This window comes from Prionailurus bengalensis, chromosome X (genome assembly GCF_016509475.1).
Source record: "Prionailurus bengalensis isolate Pbe53 chromosome X, Fcat_Pben_1.1_paternal_pri, whole genome shotgun sequence".
NCBI lineage: Eukaryota > Metazoa > Chordata > Mammalia > Carnivora > Felidae > Prionailurus > Prionailurus bengalensis.
The window spans coordinates 13,637,795-13,655,450 of NC_057361.1; the positions used below are offsets into that span (position 1 = coordinate 13,637,795).

Here is a 17,656-nt window from a genome sequence, read left to right on the forward strand (position 1 = left end):
GCCATAGAAGAGTGTGATTTTACGGTTGTATTTCATCTTAGTCATCTCTGTGGTACTATTACAGCCTGCCAGTCCCCTAGAAAGAGACCACCACCCCAAGGGGCGAGCGAGTACAAAGCTGTAGCATTTTGGTTTGATTCCTTCCTTCCCTCCTCTTTGTCTCCTTCCCACCCCTCTTCTTATGGGGGCCCACGTTTTCCGAGGAGGAAGACAGTGATAGAGATGCCAGTCTTCCCTCTTGACCTGTCTTCTGTTGCCCCAGGGCGAATGGTTAGCTTCATGACCCTTAGACCCAGCTTTCAGTAGATGTGGCTTGTGATTTCTTCTCAGTCCCCATGAAAATTGCCTGTTTTCACTCATCTCGGCACAGAATGGTTGCATGTGGAGCATCCAAAATGCCCGTATGACTGGCTGTAACAGACATTGGAGGGAGGGGGGCACACCTGTGGACATGGCCGGGAGCCAAGAGAACAGTGCTCTTGGACAAACCATTTTTCTCCAGAAGGCTTTGGCTTTAAGGAAGGCTGTCACTTGCCTCAGTTTCCCTCTAGTGAAATCGAGCGAGGTGTTGAGGGCAGAAACCTGCTGCTGTGCATGACTTTGCAACTGAGCTCGACTGGGCACTAATATCAGTGCTCAAGATGTGCCCTGACACTGCTCTCGAGGCCTCACAGATCCCAGGGGCTGCTTTGGGCTTCTCCCATTTCCACTGGGAGCAACAGTGGAACAGCCTCTGGGGGTTACAGAGCAACAGACTCTGGGGGTTCAACTTGCCTTTGGAGCCCAAACCCCGTTCTGAATTTGTGTGGCACTATTCTTCACAGGATGGTGTCTGTGTCTGTTTTTCCAAATGGATCATTTCCTAACGGTGTCAGTGCATAAAGGAAGTGTATTTTGTCCTTACTGGCCGCTGACAGCCTCGACCATCTTCCTGTCACCCTCAGGCCTAGGGGACGGATCCCCGTCAGGGACAGAGATGGCTAAACTCGCTTCCGAGTGCTCCCCCAGCTTTCCGCTTTAGTCTCTGTTTCACATTACCGCCGGTCAGGGGTGGCCGCTGCATCTACCAGAGCGCACAGACGGTGGCTGGTGGGGCTCACGCAGAGATCTTTTTCATTTTCTTTCCTTCGTCTGTTTTTTAAAACAGCTTTATTGAGGTATAATTCACATAGCATACAATTCACCCTTTTCCATGTACAGTTCGGTGGTGTTCAGTATATCCACAGAGTTGTGCAGCTGTTGCCGCAATCTAATTTTAGAACATTTTCATTGCCCCCAAAAGAAATTCCATTCCTGTTAGCAGTCACTTTCCATTCCCCATCCTGCGTCCCAGGCAACCACTAATCTACTTTCTTTTTTTTTTTTTTTTTTTTTTTTATAAATTTGCCTGTTCTGGCCATGTCATGTAAATGGAATCATGCAACATGTGGTCTTTTGTGGCTGGCTTTTTTCCCAGTTACCATTGCGTGTCCAAGGTTTATCTGTGTTGTGGCACAAATGGGTACTTCTTTTTTTATTGCTCAGTAATGTTCCGTTACATGGATAGACCCCGTTGTATTTATCCGTTTCTCACTTGATGGACATGTGGGTTGTTGCCACTTTGAAGCTAGAAAGAACATCACTGGTACACTCTTTGTGTACAAGTTTTTTGTGTGGTCTTACGTTTTCATTTGTCTGCAGTATGTACTTAGGAGTGGAATTTCTGGGTCATATGGCAGCTCTATATTTAGTATTTTGAGGACCTGCCAAACTGTTTTCCACTGTGACTGCAGCATTTTACAGTTTGGCGGGTAACAAACGAGAGTTCCAGTTTCTCCAGTTTCTTCCAACACTTGTTGTTATCGGTTTCTTTTTTTTTTTTTTTAATTTTTACAGCCATCGTAGTGGGTGTGAAGGGGTATCTTATTGTGCTTTTGATTTGCATTTCCCTCTTGCCTAATGAGGTTGAACATCTTTTCATATATTTATTGGCCATTTGTGTATCTTCTTCAGTGAAATGTCTACTCAGATCCTTTGCCCTTTTTTGCTCAGATTTTTTTTTTCCTCTGAGTAATGGGTTCTTGGCCTATTCTGGATACAAGTCCCTTGTCAGATGTATGACTTGCAAGTATTCTTTCCCATTCTGTAGGTTGTCTTTTCACTTTCTTCAAGGTGTCCTTTGCAGTGCAGAAGTTTGTAATATTGATGACATCCAGTTTATCTATTTTTCTTTCTTTTGTTACTTGTGCTTTTAGTGTCATAGCTAGGAGGCATTGCCTAACCCAAGTTCATAAAGATTTTTTCCTGTGTTTGCTTCTACAGATTTTATAGTTTTAGCTCTTACATCGAAATCCATGGTTAATTTTGAGTTCATGTTTGTGTAAAGTGTGAGGAAGGGCCCCAGCTTCATTCTTTTGCATGTGGATATCCTGTTGTTCCCGTACCATTTGTTGAAAGGAGATCCTTTTTTCTTTTATCTACCTGTTTAGTGACTGTCCCTCATTGTGATACTCTCTCACTAGTTAGATGACCATGTGGTGTCAGGCTGAGAGAGTCTCCTGGCCACCAGCAGCACAAATAGTGCTGTAAATGGCAGGGATGAATTTCATACAGCTTGTTTTAGTTCCTAGACCAGTTTATTTTGGAGTGATAAGAAGCAACTTAGCATTCATAATTTATTTTATTTTTATTAAAAAAATTGTTTTAATTAATTTATTTTGAGAGAGAGCGAGCAGAGGAGGAGCAGAGAGAGTCCCAAGCAGGTTCCACACTGTCCACGCAGAGCCCAACGCACTCACAATGCATACAGCCAATGAACTCATGAACCACAAGATAGTGACCTGAGCCGAAACCAAGAGTCTGACACTTAACCGACTGAGCCACCCAAGCACCCCAGCATTCATAATTTTTTAAGCCCTGGAGAGAGAGACAGCCAGAAACATGATGTATAGTTCTTATTCACCCATGGTTTTTTGGGGAAAGAATTAAATTCTCATGTGCTTAGACATCTCTTGTCTGTAGGAAATTAATCTCTCTCATGCATCTGGAGTGGTCTTTACTATGTATTGTTTGGGGAAAAATGAGAAAAGAGTCACAAATCATTTTCTTAATTACCTAACAGAACCCTGGTTAAGAAAGGCTAAAAAAAAAAAAAAGACTAGTTGGAAAGTGGTCATCAGCTCTTTGGGAAATCAACATCAGCACTGACCTATTGTAAGAAACAAATTCTTCTTCAGATATCATCGTCTACTCCGTTTAGGGCAAAAGAAAAATAAAATATTGTCTCCACGCAGGCTGCTGAGTCCAGGTTATAACTAATAAACACCTCTTGTATTGTGTCATCATTAATGAGCTGCTCCTAAGGACAAAAATGGGTTTTTTTAAGAAATACTTGGGTTTACTTGGTTTTGCCTCGCATCTCGCCTATCTAGTAAAGATGAACTTTGGGAAAATAGAATTGTTTGAACACTTTGGAGAGAGAGGATGTTGTGTAACAGTACTATGAGTGAAACTGTGCCAGCGGCCACAGCGTCCTGGACCACCCCAGGGCATACCCAGCAGCCAGTGTGGCAGTGTATGCTTGCCTGCATGACGCTCTCAATGTGGCTGGGATTCTGTTTTTCTTCCCGCTTCATATTTGGCAGCACTGGAATGTCTGTGGGGCTGATGAGTGGCATCCCTAATGAAATCTACCATTTCCAAGTAGAGAAAAGGCAATACAACTTCATTTCTTAGAAGCTGTACTCATAATTCCTTGGGAGAAATCAGGGCTCAGGTTGGAGGCTAAGAAGATTTTTCTCATCAAGAGACCCTAGTTTATATTCTTTCAAATATTGATTCAGCTGTTTGATTGAAACCCAGGTAACAGCCACTCAGCTAACGTAGAAATTGCCTTCTTTCCTGTGTAAAAATCTGAGATGGTGAGTAGTCGAAGCATAGAGTAGCTCTGCCCAGGAACCCAGGTGCCTTCCTGTGTTCTTGTTCTAGATCCCCATGGGGGTTCCCTTTATCCCTGTGGTTGCAGATGGCTCACCAGCATGTTCATATTCTGGGCCCCAGAGAGGAGAAAGGAAAAATGGAGAGAAAACAGATTACTTTTAAGGACATGACTCAGAAGTGGCACACATCACTTCTCTCTGATCCCTTTGGCCCAGAGTTAGACATATAGCCTTACCTACCTGCAGTAGAGACAGGGAAATAGAGTTTTTTGGTTGGATGGCGTGTACCTCATTCAACTGCAGATGATAGGCTGGCTACTGCAAACAAGAGGGCACAGGAATAGGTTTCGGAGGATAGTCGGCCGCAAAACCTTGAGTGGACGGTGCCTCACAGTGCTGCAGTTCTTAATTGATAGATAGCATGACACACAGTAGCACCAGACAAAGTAAATGTCTGCTTAACTGTTACTCCTTCATTTTCCTCCATGGAAACCAGGCCAGTTAGAGCCTGACCTGGAACAGTGAGTGAAAATATTACAAGAACCTGAAGAGACAAACTGCAGAAGCAACTCTTAAGAGGATGGGGCAAGTTAAATGCTTCGCTGACCTCTTCATAGGTATTCTGGGCTTGATCCTATCTTGGTGTTATTTAGGCCTCCTTTGTAGCAAATGATAAAAAGCAACTTGAGGTAGCAAAACCATTCTCTTTATTATAAGAATATAGGGGTGACTCATAGATATCCGTGGCAGGATTAGGAGTGGGTTGAAAGAGAAGATTGCAAACCCTTTGGGGTGCCTTCTCATTCCTCTCAATTTTCTTAGGGTGTTTTTGACATTTTTATCTGTGAAGACTCCTCAAGCAACTACAACTCCAGAGATTACTTTCTCTCTGTGCTGGGCCCAGGCTGAACTGAACTATTAGCCATAACCCAGATCCTTTGGAGGGAGAATTTGGTCAGCTCAGCATGGGCCAGCATCCACTCAAGGGTCAAAATAGAGGTGAAGGTTTTCTTAAGACAAATATGACTGCCTGCCAGGGGCCCATCCCAGTGGAGGAGGTGGGAGGAGATGGAGACAGTTCCCAAAGAAGGAGGAAACTGTTAGGAACTGAGCACACATAATGTGGTAGTTTAAAGAGGGACATCAAGTTCTGATCAACATCTTTTTTTAAACTTTTTATTTTGAAATAATTACAGATTCACAAGAAATTACAAAAACTGTACAGAACAGTCCTGTGTATCTTTTTTTTTAATGTTTTATTTTTGAGAGAGCAAGACAGAGTGAACGCACATGCAAGTAGGTGAGGGGCAGAGAGAGGGGGACAGAGGATCCGAAGTAGGCTCTGTGCTGACAGCAGCAAGCCCGATGCGGGGCTCAAACTCTCAAACCACGAGATCATGACCTGAGCCAAGCTCAGGTGCTTAACCGACTGAGCCATCCAGGTGCCCCAGTCCTGTGTTCTTTCGCCTAGTTTCTCCTAATGGATAACATTTTACCCAACTGTAGTACAATATCAAAACCAGGAAACTGGCATTGGGATAGTGTATGTGTAGTTCTGTGTCATTTAATCCCATGTGTAGAGTCTTGTAACCACCACTGTAATCAAGGTACAGAAGTCAGACCTACCCCGTCCTCCTCACCATTCCTTACCCCTGGCAACGATTGATCTGTTTCCCCTATCTATAGTTTTATCATTTTGAGAATATTATATAAATAGAATCGCACAGCATGTGACCTTGTGAGTTTGGCTTTTTTTCACTTGGCACAGTCCCTTGACATCCAAGTTATGTATCTCAGTCCACACTGCTAAGCTGTATTCTGTGGTATGGATGTACTACAGTCTGTTGAGCCATTTGCCTGTTGAGAGACGTTTTGGTTGTGTCTAGTTCAGAATTGTAAATAAAGCTACTATGAGCATCTTGTGTACAGGTTCTCATGTGTACATAACTTTTGATTTCTCTGGTATAAATGTCCAAGAATGTGACTGCTGGGTTGTGTGTTGAGTATATGTTTAGTTTTTAAAGAACCTGCCACGCCGTTTTCCAAAATGGCTCTACCATTTTACATTTCCACCGGCAATGTGTGGCAGGTGCAGTGTGTCCACATCCTCACCAGCATTTGGTATTGTCACTATTTTTTTTACTTTAGCTGTTCAAATAGGTGTGTAGTTCTATCCTATTGTGGTCTTAATTTGCATTTCCCTAATGGCTAGTGATGTCAAGCGTCCTTTCATGTGTGTATTTGTCATCATATATCCTCTTTGGTAACGTCTCTTGAAGTCCTTTGCCCGTTTTCTAATTGAATTGTTTTTTGTTGTTGAGATTTGAGAGTTCCTTATGTGTTTTAAATACATATAAATGGTCAGATACGTGTTTTGAATATATTTTCTCTCAGTCTGTAGCTTGTCATTTCATCCTCTTTAACAGTCTTTTGTAGTGTGAAAGCTCTTAAAATTTCGAAGAAGTCCAGCTTATTGATTTTTTTTTTTTCTTGTATGGATTGTGCTTTTTTTGTCGCATCTAAAACTCTTCACCAAGCCCTAGGTCCTAAAGATTTTCTCATGTCTTTTCTTCTAAAAGTTTTGTAATTTTACACTTTATATTTAACTTGCTGGATCCATTAGGTCAGGGTGCTTTTCCCTTTTTTTTTTGGCTTGTGGATGTTGAACTGCTTCAGCCCTGTTGGTTGAAAAGACTATTCTTGCTCCATTGACTTACATTTGCACATCTGTCAAAACTAAGTTGTACCAATGTGAATCTGTTTCTGGGTTCTCTGTTCTGTTTGGCTGATCTATGTGTCTTTTCCTCTTGCCAATGCCACACAGTACTGATTCCTGTCTTCATTACTTATTTACTTGATTACTATAGCTCTATAATAAAATGTCTATTTCTCCCACTTTATTAGGATCTTTTAGAATTGTTTTAGCTATTCTGATTCCTCTGACCTTCCATGTAAGTTTTAGAGTAATTTTGTATTGATCTACAAAAATCTTGCTGAGATTTCAGTAGGAATTATGTTAACCTTTGTATCAACCCGGGGAGAGTTGATATCTTTACTATGTTGAGTCATCCAATCCATGAACATGATAAATATTTCTCTATTTATTTTGATTCTAATTTTTCATTAGTGTTGCATAGTTTTCAGCATGTAAATCTTTTTTTTTTTTACCATTTTATTTATTTATCTAATTTACATCCAAGTTAGCAAATAGACCCATAATGATTTCAGGAGTATATTTCTTAATGCCCCTTACCCATTTTAGCCCATCCCCCCTCCCACAACCCCTCCAATAACCCTCTGTTTGTTCTCCATGTTTGGTTGGACATAAGAGTCTCTTAGGTTTTGTCCCCCTCCCTGTTTTTATATGATTTTTGCTTCCCTTCCCTTATGTTCATCTGTTTTGTATCTTGAAGTCCTCATATGAGTGAAGTCCTGTGATATTTGTCTTTCTGTGACCAATTTTGCTTAGCAATAATACCCTCTAGTTCCATCCACGTAGTTGCGAATGGCAAGATCCATGCTCCTGGACTCCTGGATAGGAAGAACAAATATTGTTAAAATGTTAATACTACCCAAAGCAATCTACATATTCAATGCAATACTTATCAAAATAACACCAGCATTCTTCACAGAGCTAGAACAAACAATCCTAAAATCTGTATGGAACCAGAAAAGACCCAGACTAGCCAAAGCAATCTTGAAAAAGAAAACCAAAGCAGGAGACATCACAATCCCGGACTTCAAGCTGTATTCCAAAGCTGTAAACATCAAGACAGTATGGTAATGGCACAAAAACAGATACTCGGATCAATGGAACAGAATAGAGAACCCAGAAATGGACCCACAAACATATGGCCAACTAGACTTTGACAAAGCAGGAAAGAATATCCAGTGGAATAAAGTCAGTATGTAAATCTTGTATCTGTTTTGATATATCTAAGAATTTCTGTTTGAAGCTTTGTAAGTGATACTGTATTTTCCCCCAAGTATTCATTGTTACTGTATCAAAACTCTATTGATTTTTGTATGTTAATCTTCTGTCCTCCAAACTCACTTCTATTCTTGCTGAAATAATAGTTCTGAGAATTTTTTTTTATAGATTCCATGGAATTTTCTATATAGGTCATCATGTCATCGGCAGATAGTGACAGTTTCATTCTTTCCAATATGTGTGCCTTTTATTTCTTTTTCTTGAATTATTGTGCTAGCTAGGACTTCTAGCACTGTGTTGAAAATAATAATGAGAGTAGAAATCCTTGCTTTGTTCTTCATCTTAGGGGGAAAGCCTTCAGTTTTTCATTATGTATGATGTTAGCTGTGGCTTTTTTTGTAGAAATTCTTCATCAAGTTGAGCAGTTTGGCCTCTATTCACAGTTTTCTGAGAGTTTTTATCATGAAATGGGTATTGAGTTTTAACCGGTGCTTTTTCTATATCGGTTGATACAATCATGTGAGTTTTTTCTTTCAACTGTCAGGATGGTGGATTATACTGATTGACTTTTGAATATTAAATCAGTCTTGCATCTCTGGAATAAAACTCTCTTGGTCATGGCGTATAGTATTTAAATATATTGATAAATTCAATTTGTTAATATTTTTTTTTAAAACACTTTTTTTTTAAATTTTTTTAATTTTTTTTTTATTTTTGGGACAGAGAGAGACAGAGCATGAACGGGGGAGGCGCAGAGAGAGAGGGAGACACAGAATCGGAAACAGGCTCCAGGCTCCGAGCCATCAGCCCAGAGCCTGACGCAGGGCTCGAACTCACGGACCGCGAGATCGTGACCTGGCTGAAGTCGGACGCTTAACCGACTGCGCCACCCAGGCGCCCCTCAATTTGTTAATATTTTATTAAAAGATTTTGCATCTATCTCCAGGAGAGATACTTTGCCTAATTTACGTCTTGCTAGGCTGCCCCCTTCCAAGTCATTTCACTAGAGAGAGCAGCGTTTGGGCTTGGTGGAAGGTGCTTTTTTATGTCTGCCCTTATTGGCATTTATGGATTTCTGACTTCTCCACTATCTAGTCTGGAATATATGAAGCAAAAAAGAAAACTCAGGGAATTCACTGCTTTGTATTTCCCTGGGTACCAAGTTCCCTAGCTGGTTTGCCTTCTTCACTTTTTGGAGTAATCTTTTTTTTTTTTTTTAAGTTTATTTATTTTGAGGGAGAGGGGGAGGAGAGGGGGAGGGGAGAGGGAGGAGTAGAAAGAGAGGGAGAGAGAAGGAGGGGCAGAGGGAGAGGGAGAGAGAGAGAATCCCAAGTAGGCTCTGTGTGGTCAGTGCAGAGCCCAACGTGGGGTTCATTCTCACAACTGTGAGATCATGACCTGAGCCAAAATCGAGAGTCAGACGGTTAACTGACTGAGCCACCCAGGTGCCCCTTTTTCAAGTAATCTTATGTGTTTGTTTTATATATCATGTCCAGGATTTTAACTGTACTTGGTGGGTAGAGAGAAGTGTGTCTACTCTATGTTGTCCTGAAACCGGAAGGTCAATCCTTATCTTTCTAAACGTAGATTTTAAAGCCTCTTCCATGCCTGTTTATGGATGGAAAAAAATTCATCTTTAAACTTGTTGGGGAAGGGAGTATGCCTTCTGCAGATGGTAGCAGAGTGGGTACCATAGTGTACATTCTCAGCGAATATTAATCAGATCTCCACAGTGGTCGCTGTCTCCACAGCCAGCAACTCTGGCTGAGTTGCTCTCACCTAGAACCCACCTCTCACTGATCACAAATATGTCTGGGTTTTTTTTTTTTCCTCTGAGAATTCAGTATTTTTTGCGGTGGGATATAGGGCTATAGGTTATGCAGTCACGTTGATTTATCATCCCAACTGTAGACAGCTTTGAAAGAGAAAGAGGGTTCTGAGAATAATTAGGGCCAGGCAAGCAGTGTAAGCAGAGACTGTAATGGGCAAAGTGGAACATGTGGTCACCCTAGTTATACCTGCTCTGTGAATTTACTATTGACTTAATTTGGGGATACTGGTATTAAAACATTTCTGTTTTCCTCAGTGCCACAGATGTGTGCTGGTGAACGCACACATGTGAGCATACTCACATACACTCAAGCGTTTATGCCTAACAATGAAGAAATGAAGGAGAGTTATACAGGCTGGCTAAGTTAATGTAGGATTTTTGCTAAAGAGAATGTTCTTCTATTCATTTCCTTCAGACTTGTCCACAGGGGCCACCTGCAGGTCTTTTAAATGCCATTAATGCTTACACAAAAAGGGCATTCTAGTTAATGTGGTTTGTCAGGAAGAAATACTTATTAAATTGTCTGGGAATAAATGGAATGCGAGGTTTGAAAAGGTCCAATTCACAGCTTTTCTTCAAGTTATAAAATGGGAATTACTTCAGGTGTAAATAATTGATCCCGACAAATTTGTTTCATTTGGTGTGCACCTGCCTGCTGCCTGTCTGTGAATGTATGATTTTATTTTTGGAACCCTGTGACATTGGTCCCTTGTTCGTTTAGCACTTCCCATGAATCCGAGTGTTTGGACCCACAAGGGTCTGGACCTCTGGGTTCTAGTTCACTGAACTGTTTGTGCTTTTTTATAGACAGTCTTCCAAACAGAAGAAGGCTATTCAAACTGCTATCCGCAAAAATAAAGAGGCAAACGCGGTGCTGGCCCGGTTGAACAGTGAACTCCAGCAGCAGCTCAAGGTAAGGGGCTTCCCGAATGTGGATCACCAAGCTTTCTGTGTGGTGGTTTTGTTTTGCCCCTTGGCCGCGCACTGGCTTCTGTTCCTGTTGGTAAGACTTTCATCTTTGTTCTCAAACTTCTTTTGGAAGGCAGAGAATTGCTGCACTTAAGTTTCATGGGTTGATTCTCGTATGTTTAGAGGAAGACTAGTCACTTGAATGTTGCAGGCTGCATATCGTGTGTTCGTTAAACGGACAGAAAATCTATTACAAAGGCTGTCTGAAGCATTCTTCTTTGTCCAAAGCTTCTGGATAAACCCTTGATCGTTTAGATCCTCCCTGAATGATTCTATACTTCTTTAGGCCGAAGAGGGTGGCCCTGATAACTATCAAAGGCCCAACCCCTCCCCTGAGCACTTTGGAAGTGGTTCCATGGCACCTTCTCAAGGACATGATCCCTGTCCTTATCACCGCTTGCTCTTTTCCCTTCATCTCTCCTGTGTTAGTTTCCCAGCACCATCGTAACGAAGTACTACAAACTCGGTGGCTTAAAGTCACAGAAATCACTTCTCACAACTCTGGAGGCTCGAAGTCTGAAGTCCAGGTGTCAGCAGGGCTATGCTCTATCAGCAGGCTCTAGGGGAGAATCCTTCTTGCTTCCCAGCTTCTGGTAGTTGCTGGCAATCCTGGGCATTCCTTGGCTTCTAGATGTATCACTCCAATATCTGTTTCCACTGCCACATGGCGTTGTCTCTGGATCTGTGTCCAAATTCCTCCTCTTACTGTGTCCTCTTCTTATAGGGACACCAGTCCTTGAATTAGGGCCTTCTCTAATTTAGCATAACCTCATTTTAATTAAATCACATCCACAAAGGTCCTATAAGGTCACATTTACAGGTGCTGGGGGTTAGGACTGAAGCATATCGTTTTGGGGGACACGGTTCTACCTCCTACGTGCCCTGATTCTCTACTGCGTCGTTGCCATCCACATCCACACGCACCAGTATTGTCCTTGGTCTTCTCGCATCCTTCTCCAGCTGCAGCCCCAGCTCCCTGGTCTCCTTCCCAGCTAGGTTTCTTCTTACTCTACTTCCTCACCAACAGCTTTCTCTCTCTCCGCTTCAGTGTGGCTTCACTCTCCTCCATTCACACCCCTCCTATGACCAAATCCAATGGGCTGTTTCAGTACTACTTGAATTTTCAGAAGAATTCTACACAATGGACTATTGCCTTCTCTGGCATTGCTTTTCTCACTGGTTTTGGGGTTTAATACTTTTCTCGTGTTCTTTCTATTCCTTCCCTTCCTGGTGTTTCTTCCTTAGCATTCTCTGCTATTTCTTCCTTCTTTGATTTCTGTTGTATTATTCTTCCCTTTGCCCCAGTATTTTATTATGAACATTTTCAAGCTTACAGGAAAGTTGGAAGAATCCTATGGTAAATACTTTCATAGCCACCTCTTTTTAACATTTTAGCATACTTGTTTTATCATGTATCTATGTCTCTGTCTGTCTTATGTCTAACATTTTTTAAATGTTTATTTATTTTGAGAGAGAGCGAGCACGAGGAGGGGAGGGGCAGAGAAAGAGGGAGAGAGGGAGGTTCTGCATAGCCCCACGTGGGGCTCAATCTCACAAACCATGAGATCATGACCTGAGCCGATCAAGAGCCGGACACCTAACTGACTGAGCCACCCAGATGCCACTGTTTTTAACGTATTTTTTTTTAACGTTTATTTATTTTTGAGACAGAGAGAGACACAGCATGAATGGGGGAGGGGCAGAGAGAGAGGGAGACACAGAATTGGAAGCAGGCTCCAGGCTCTGAGCCATCAGCCCAGAGCCCGACACGGGGCTCGAACTCGCAGACCGTGAGATCGTGACCTGAGCTGAAGTCGGACGCTTAACTGACTGAGCCACCCAGGCGCCCCTAATGTATTTTTAAGTACATTGCAGACATCTGTTTGCATCCCCTAGCTTGCAACATGCATATCATTAACTAGAATTCAGTATTTTTACAGGTTTTTCTGATGATGTAAGTTTTCCATGAAATGAATGCGGGAATCTTAAATGTGTATTTGCTCAGTTTTTTACAAATGCATATACTTACGGAACCCAAACCCCTATCGAGATTTAGAACATTATCATTACCCCAGGGGGCTGCCTCATGCTCCTTCCCAGTCAATTCCTGCCACTCACACAGTTCTTACTTTGTGATGCCATAGTGTTGCTTATTCTGTAACTTTATATAAATGGTGTCCTCCAATGTGTACTTTTGTGTAAAGCTTATTTCACTTAGTATTACATTTTTGAGATTGATTTATATTGCTTGTCCGTTCCTTTTTACTGATGGATAGTATTCCATTCAGTGATGGTGTCACAATTTGGTTATCAGTTATTAATGAGTTATCCTATTAATGGACACCTGAGCTGTTTCCAGTTTTTGGCTATTTTGAAGAAAATGACACTCTGGAGTAAGTCTTTGTGTGGAAATATATTCTCATTTCTCTTGAGGAAATCCCCAAGATTTGGATTAGTAGGTAATGTGGTACGTGTATGTGATTAGTTTTATTAGAAACTAATGGAGCTTTTCCCAAAGTGATTTAAGCATTTTGTACTCGTCCATGTAGAGCATGAGAGTTCCCATTGTTCCACATCCTTGCTGACATTTGGTGGCGGTCTTTTTCTTTTTAGAGAGCGAGTGCGCACGAGTGGGGGAGGGGGCAGAGGGAGAGAGGGAGAGAATCTTAAGTAGGCTCAATACTCAGTGCTGAGCCCAATGCGGGGCTTGATCCCACAACCCTGGGATCATGACCTGAGCTCAAATCCAGAGTTGGACTCTCAACAAACTGAGCCACCCAGGTGCCCCAGTGTTGTTCTTTTAATTTTAGTTGATCCTGTGGTTATGTAGTTTTTATTTTGTGTCTCCTTGATGCATAATTTTGCCGAGCACTTTTTTATTGCAATTATTTATCTTTCATGTATTTTATTTTATAAAGTGTCTTCAAAATACAGTAAAACCTTGGTTTGTGAGCATAATTCGTTCTGGAAACATGCTTGTGATCCAAAGCACTTATATATCAGAGCACATTTCCCCATAAGAAATAATGAAAACTCAGATGATTTATTCCACAACACAAAAATATTCATATAAAAATGATTGCAATACTGTAATATAATACAAAATAATAAATAAAATACAAAATATAAAGAAAAATAAAGAAGTTAACCTTCACTTACCTTTGAAAACCTTCATGGCTGGTGTGAGGGAGACCAGAGAGAGGAGGGTTATTGAGTAGGACGACTTTTACTATTACTAACAGATGTTGACTACAGTACAGTATTAATCAACTCTTGTCATAGACTGTAGTTAATGTAATTGACAGGAAGGCAGCAGAGGAAAGGGTCTGTATCTGCAGGCAGCCTGACCTAGAATGAAGCAGAGCATTCCTAAGCTTACTCTTGTCTGGAAAAGCAAAGGACCGTCCATAGGTGCTTTGAAGTGACAAAAAATACACTAGTGCCAGTTGTGGGCTCCTTCCAGCGTTCTGAAAAATCACTGATTTCTGCCGAACACTGTGGCCTAAGACAGAACATCTGAGCATCCAAGCATGGGAGATGATCATCCACAATCCACACCAAGCTAGCCAGAGAGAGAAGAACCATTGGCTCAGTTCTGATCATGTGACATTGGGCGTCACATACTAGTTGTATTGCAAGACATCGCTCATTTATCAAGTTAAAATTTATTAGAAATGTTTGCTCGTTTTGAGGAACACTCGCAGAACAAGTTACTTGCAACCCAAGGTTGTACTGTATTTGCCCATTTTAAAAATTGTTTTTGTGGAGTTGTAGGTAGATTTTTTTTAATGTTTATTTTTGAGAGAGAGAGAGGGAGAGAAGAAGTGGGGGAGGGGCAGAGAGAGAGGGAGACAGATGATCCGAAGCAGGCTCTGTGCCATCAGCGCAGAGCCCACTGCAGGCCTCGAACTCACAAACTGCGAGATTATGACCTGAGCCACAGTTGGACACTCAACCGACTGAGCCACCCAGGTGCCCCTAGGCAGATGCTTTTTATATTATCTTGGTTACTACTAGTCCTTTGTCAGATACCTGTTTTATAAATGTTATCTTGCAGTCTTTGTTTTGCTTATTCATTTTCTTAACTGTATCTTTTCATGAACAGAAGTTTTTAATTTCCATAAAGTCTAATTTATCATTTTTTTGGTTTTTTTTTTCCTATATAAGGAAACTGCCTACATCTAAATAATGAATCTAGTCTCTTATGTTTTCTCTTAAAGGCTTTATTGTTTTAGTTTTTACTTTTAGGTCTTAAGATAATTATTTAAACTACTGAGGTATGATTGACACACAAAAAGCTGTGAATATTTAGTGTATGCAACATGACACATACAGTTTGGAGATAATTATATATCCATGGACCCATCACTACAATTTATGCCATAAAACTATCCATCACCTCTACAAGTTCCCTCCTCTCTCTCTCTTTCTCTCTTATTATTTTGTGTATGTGATAAGAATGTTTAACGTAAGATCTACCCTCTTAGCAAATTTTTAATTATACACTACAGTATAATTAATTGTAGGCACTATGCTGTATAGATCTCTAGGCTTTACTCATCCTGTATGACTGAAACTTTGTACCCTTTGAATAGTGTCTCTGCATTTCCCCCAGTCCCTGACCACCACCATTCTGCACTCTCCTTTTCGGAGTCTGACTATTATAGATTGCTCATATGAATGGTGTCAGTTAGCATTTGCCCTTCTGTGTCTGGCTTATTTCCCTTACCATAATGTCCTGCGGGTTTATCTATGTTGTTGCAAACGGCTGAATTTCTTTCTTTTTTAAGGCTCAGTAATATTCCATTGTACATATATACATTTTCTTTATCCATTTGTCCATTGGTAGACATTTAGGTTCCTTCCATGTCTTGGCTACCGTGAATAATGCTACCGTGAGCATGAGAGTACAGATGTGTCTTCAAGGTACTGATTTTAACTCCTTTGGATATATACCCAGAAGCTGGATCATATGGTAGTTCTGTTTTTTTTTTCAGCTTTATTGAGATATAATTGACATATACCACTGTGTAGTTTTAAGGTATACAACATGTTGATTTGATACATTGACATATTGAAATATGATTATCATGGTATCGTTAATTAATGCCTTTATCACCTCACATAATTATTAGTTCTTTTCTGTGGTGAGAACATTTAAGATTTACTCTCTTGGCAACTTTCAGGTATGTAATACAGTAGTGTTAATTGTAATTATCGTGTGTACATTAGATCCCTAGAACTTACTCATCTTACAATTGGAAGTTTGCACCCTTGATCAACATCTCTCCATTTCCCCCAAGTCCCTGGCAACTGCCATTCTATTTTCTGTTTCTATGCATTTGGCTTTTACATTCCACACACAGGTGATATCATACAATATTTACCTTTCTCTGTCTGACTTATTTCCCCTGGTGTAGTGCCCACAGGGTCCATCTCTGTCACAAAGGGTAGGGTTTCCTTCTTTCTTATGGCTGAGTAAGACTCCACTGTATGTATGTGCTGCATCTTTATCCATTCATTTGTAGACAGACCCTAACGTTCCCATATCTTGCCTATTGTAAATAACGCTGTGGTGAACATGCAGATACCCCTTAGAAATCCTGATTTTTTTTTTTCATTTGGATACCCAGAAGTGGGATTGGTGGATCAGATGATGGTTCTTTTAATATTGAGGAACCTCCATACTGTTTTTTCCATGGTGGCCAATTTACAGTCCTGCCAACAGTGCACAAGGATTCCCTTTTCTCCACATTTTTGCCAACACTTATCTCTTACCTTTTTGATAATAGTCATTTTGACAGGTGTGAGGGGATCTCCTATTGTGGTTTTGATTTACATTTCCTTGGTGATTGCTGATGTTGGGCATCTTTTTATGTATCTGTTGGTCATTTCTTTTGGTATGTTGTATTTCCATTTTCATTTGTTTCAAGATAACTTTTGATTTCTTTTTTGACTTATTGGTTATTCAGGAGTGTTAGTTTCCACATATTTATGAATTTTCCAGCTTTCTTCCTGTTAATTGATTTCTAGTTTCATAATATTGTGATCAGAAACAATACTTGGTATGATTTCAATCTTTTTAAGTTTTCTAGGACTTGTTTTGTGACCTATCATGATCTATCCTGGAGAGTGGCACTTGAAAAGAATATGTATTCTGCTGCTGCTGCTGCTGCTGGATAGAATGTTCTTTATATGTCTGTTAGGTCCATTTGGTCTAAAGTATAGCTCAAGTTCAACGTTTCCTTACTGATTTTCTGTCTGGATGATATATGCATCTATTTCTCCCTTCAGATCTGTTATTTGCTTAATATATTTAGGTGCTCTGATGTTGGGTACATATGTATTTACGATTGTTATATTTTCTTGATGAATTAACCCCTAAACATTAAATAATGACCTTCTTTGCCTCTTGTTATGGTTTTTGGTTTAAAGTCTGTTTTGTCTGATTTTAAGTATAGCCACCCTGCTCTCTGGGTTTTTTATTTGCATGAATTACCCTTTCTCATCCCTTCACTTTGAGCCTTGTGTGTGACCATAAAGCTGAAGTGAGTCCCTTGTAGATAACATATAGTTGGGTTTGTTTTTTAGCTACTTTATACCTTTTGATTGGAGGATTTAATTCATTTACATTAAAAGTAATTATTGATAGGTAAGGACTTACTAATGCCATCTTATTTTTTTCTGGCTGTTTCCTAGTTCCTTTTTCCTCACTTACTGCCTTCTTTTGTGAATTGATGATTTTTCTCCATTGGTATGCTTGGATTGTCTTCTGTTTATCTTTGTGAATTTACTATAAGTTTTCACTTTGCAATGACTGTGAGGCTTATATAAAACGTCTCACAGCTATAACAGTCTGTTTTATGCTGATAACAACTTAACTTTGCATATAAAGACTCCACCCTTTTACTCTCCCCATTTGCATTTTTGATGTCACAACTTCTTTTTATATTGTGTATCCATTAGCAAATTATTGTAGCTGTAGCATTTTTGTAAAAAAAGTTTTTT

General features: G+C 40.5%; 1 protein-coding gene across 7 annotated transcripts in view; it reads left to right on the top strand.

The window, feature by feature from the left end:
- The window catches only part of REPS2 (RALBP1 associated Eps domain containing 2), a 221,226-nt gene that overhangs the window by 185,290 nt on the left and 18,280 nt on the right, over positions 1 to 17,656 (top strand). For all 7 annotated transcript variants that reach the window (XM_043570309.1, XM_043570303.1, XM_043570305.1 and 4 more), the window contains one exon: positions 10,487 to 10,592. In XM_043570309.1, coding sequence (XP_043426244.1) covers positions 10,487 to 10,592 — 106 coding nt within the window. The remainder of the gene's footprint in view (positions 1 to 10,486; positions 10,593 to 17,656) is intronic.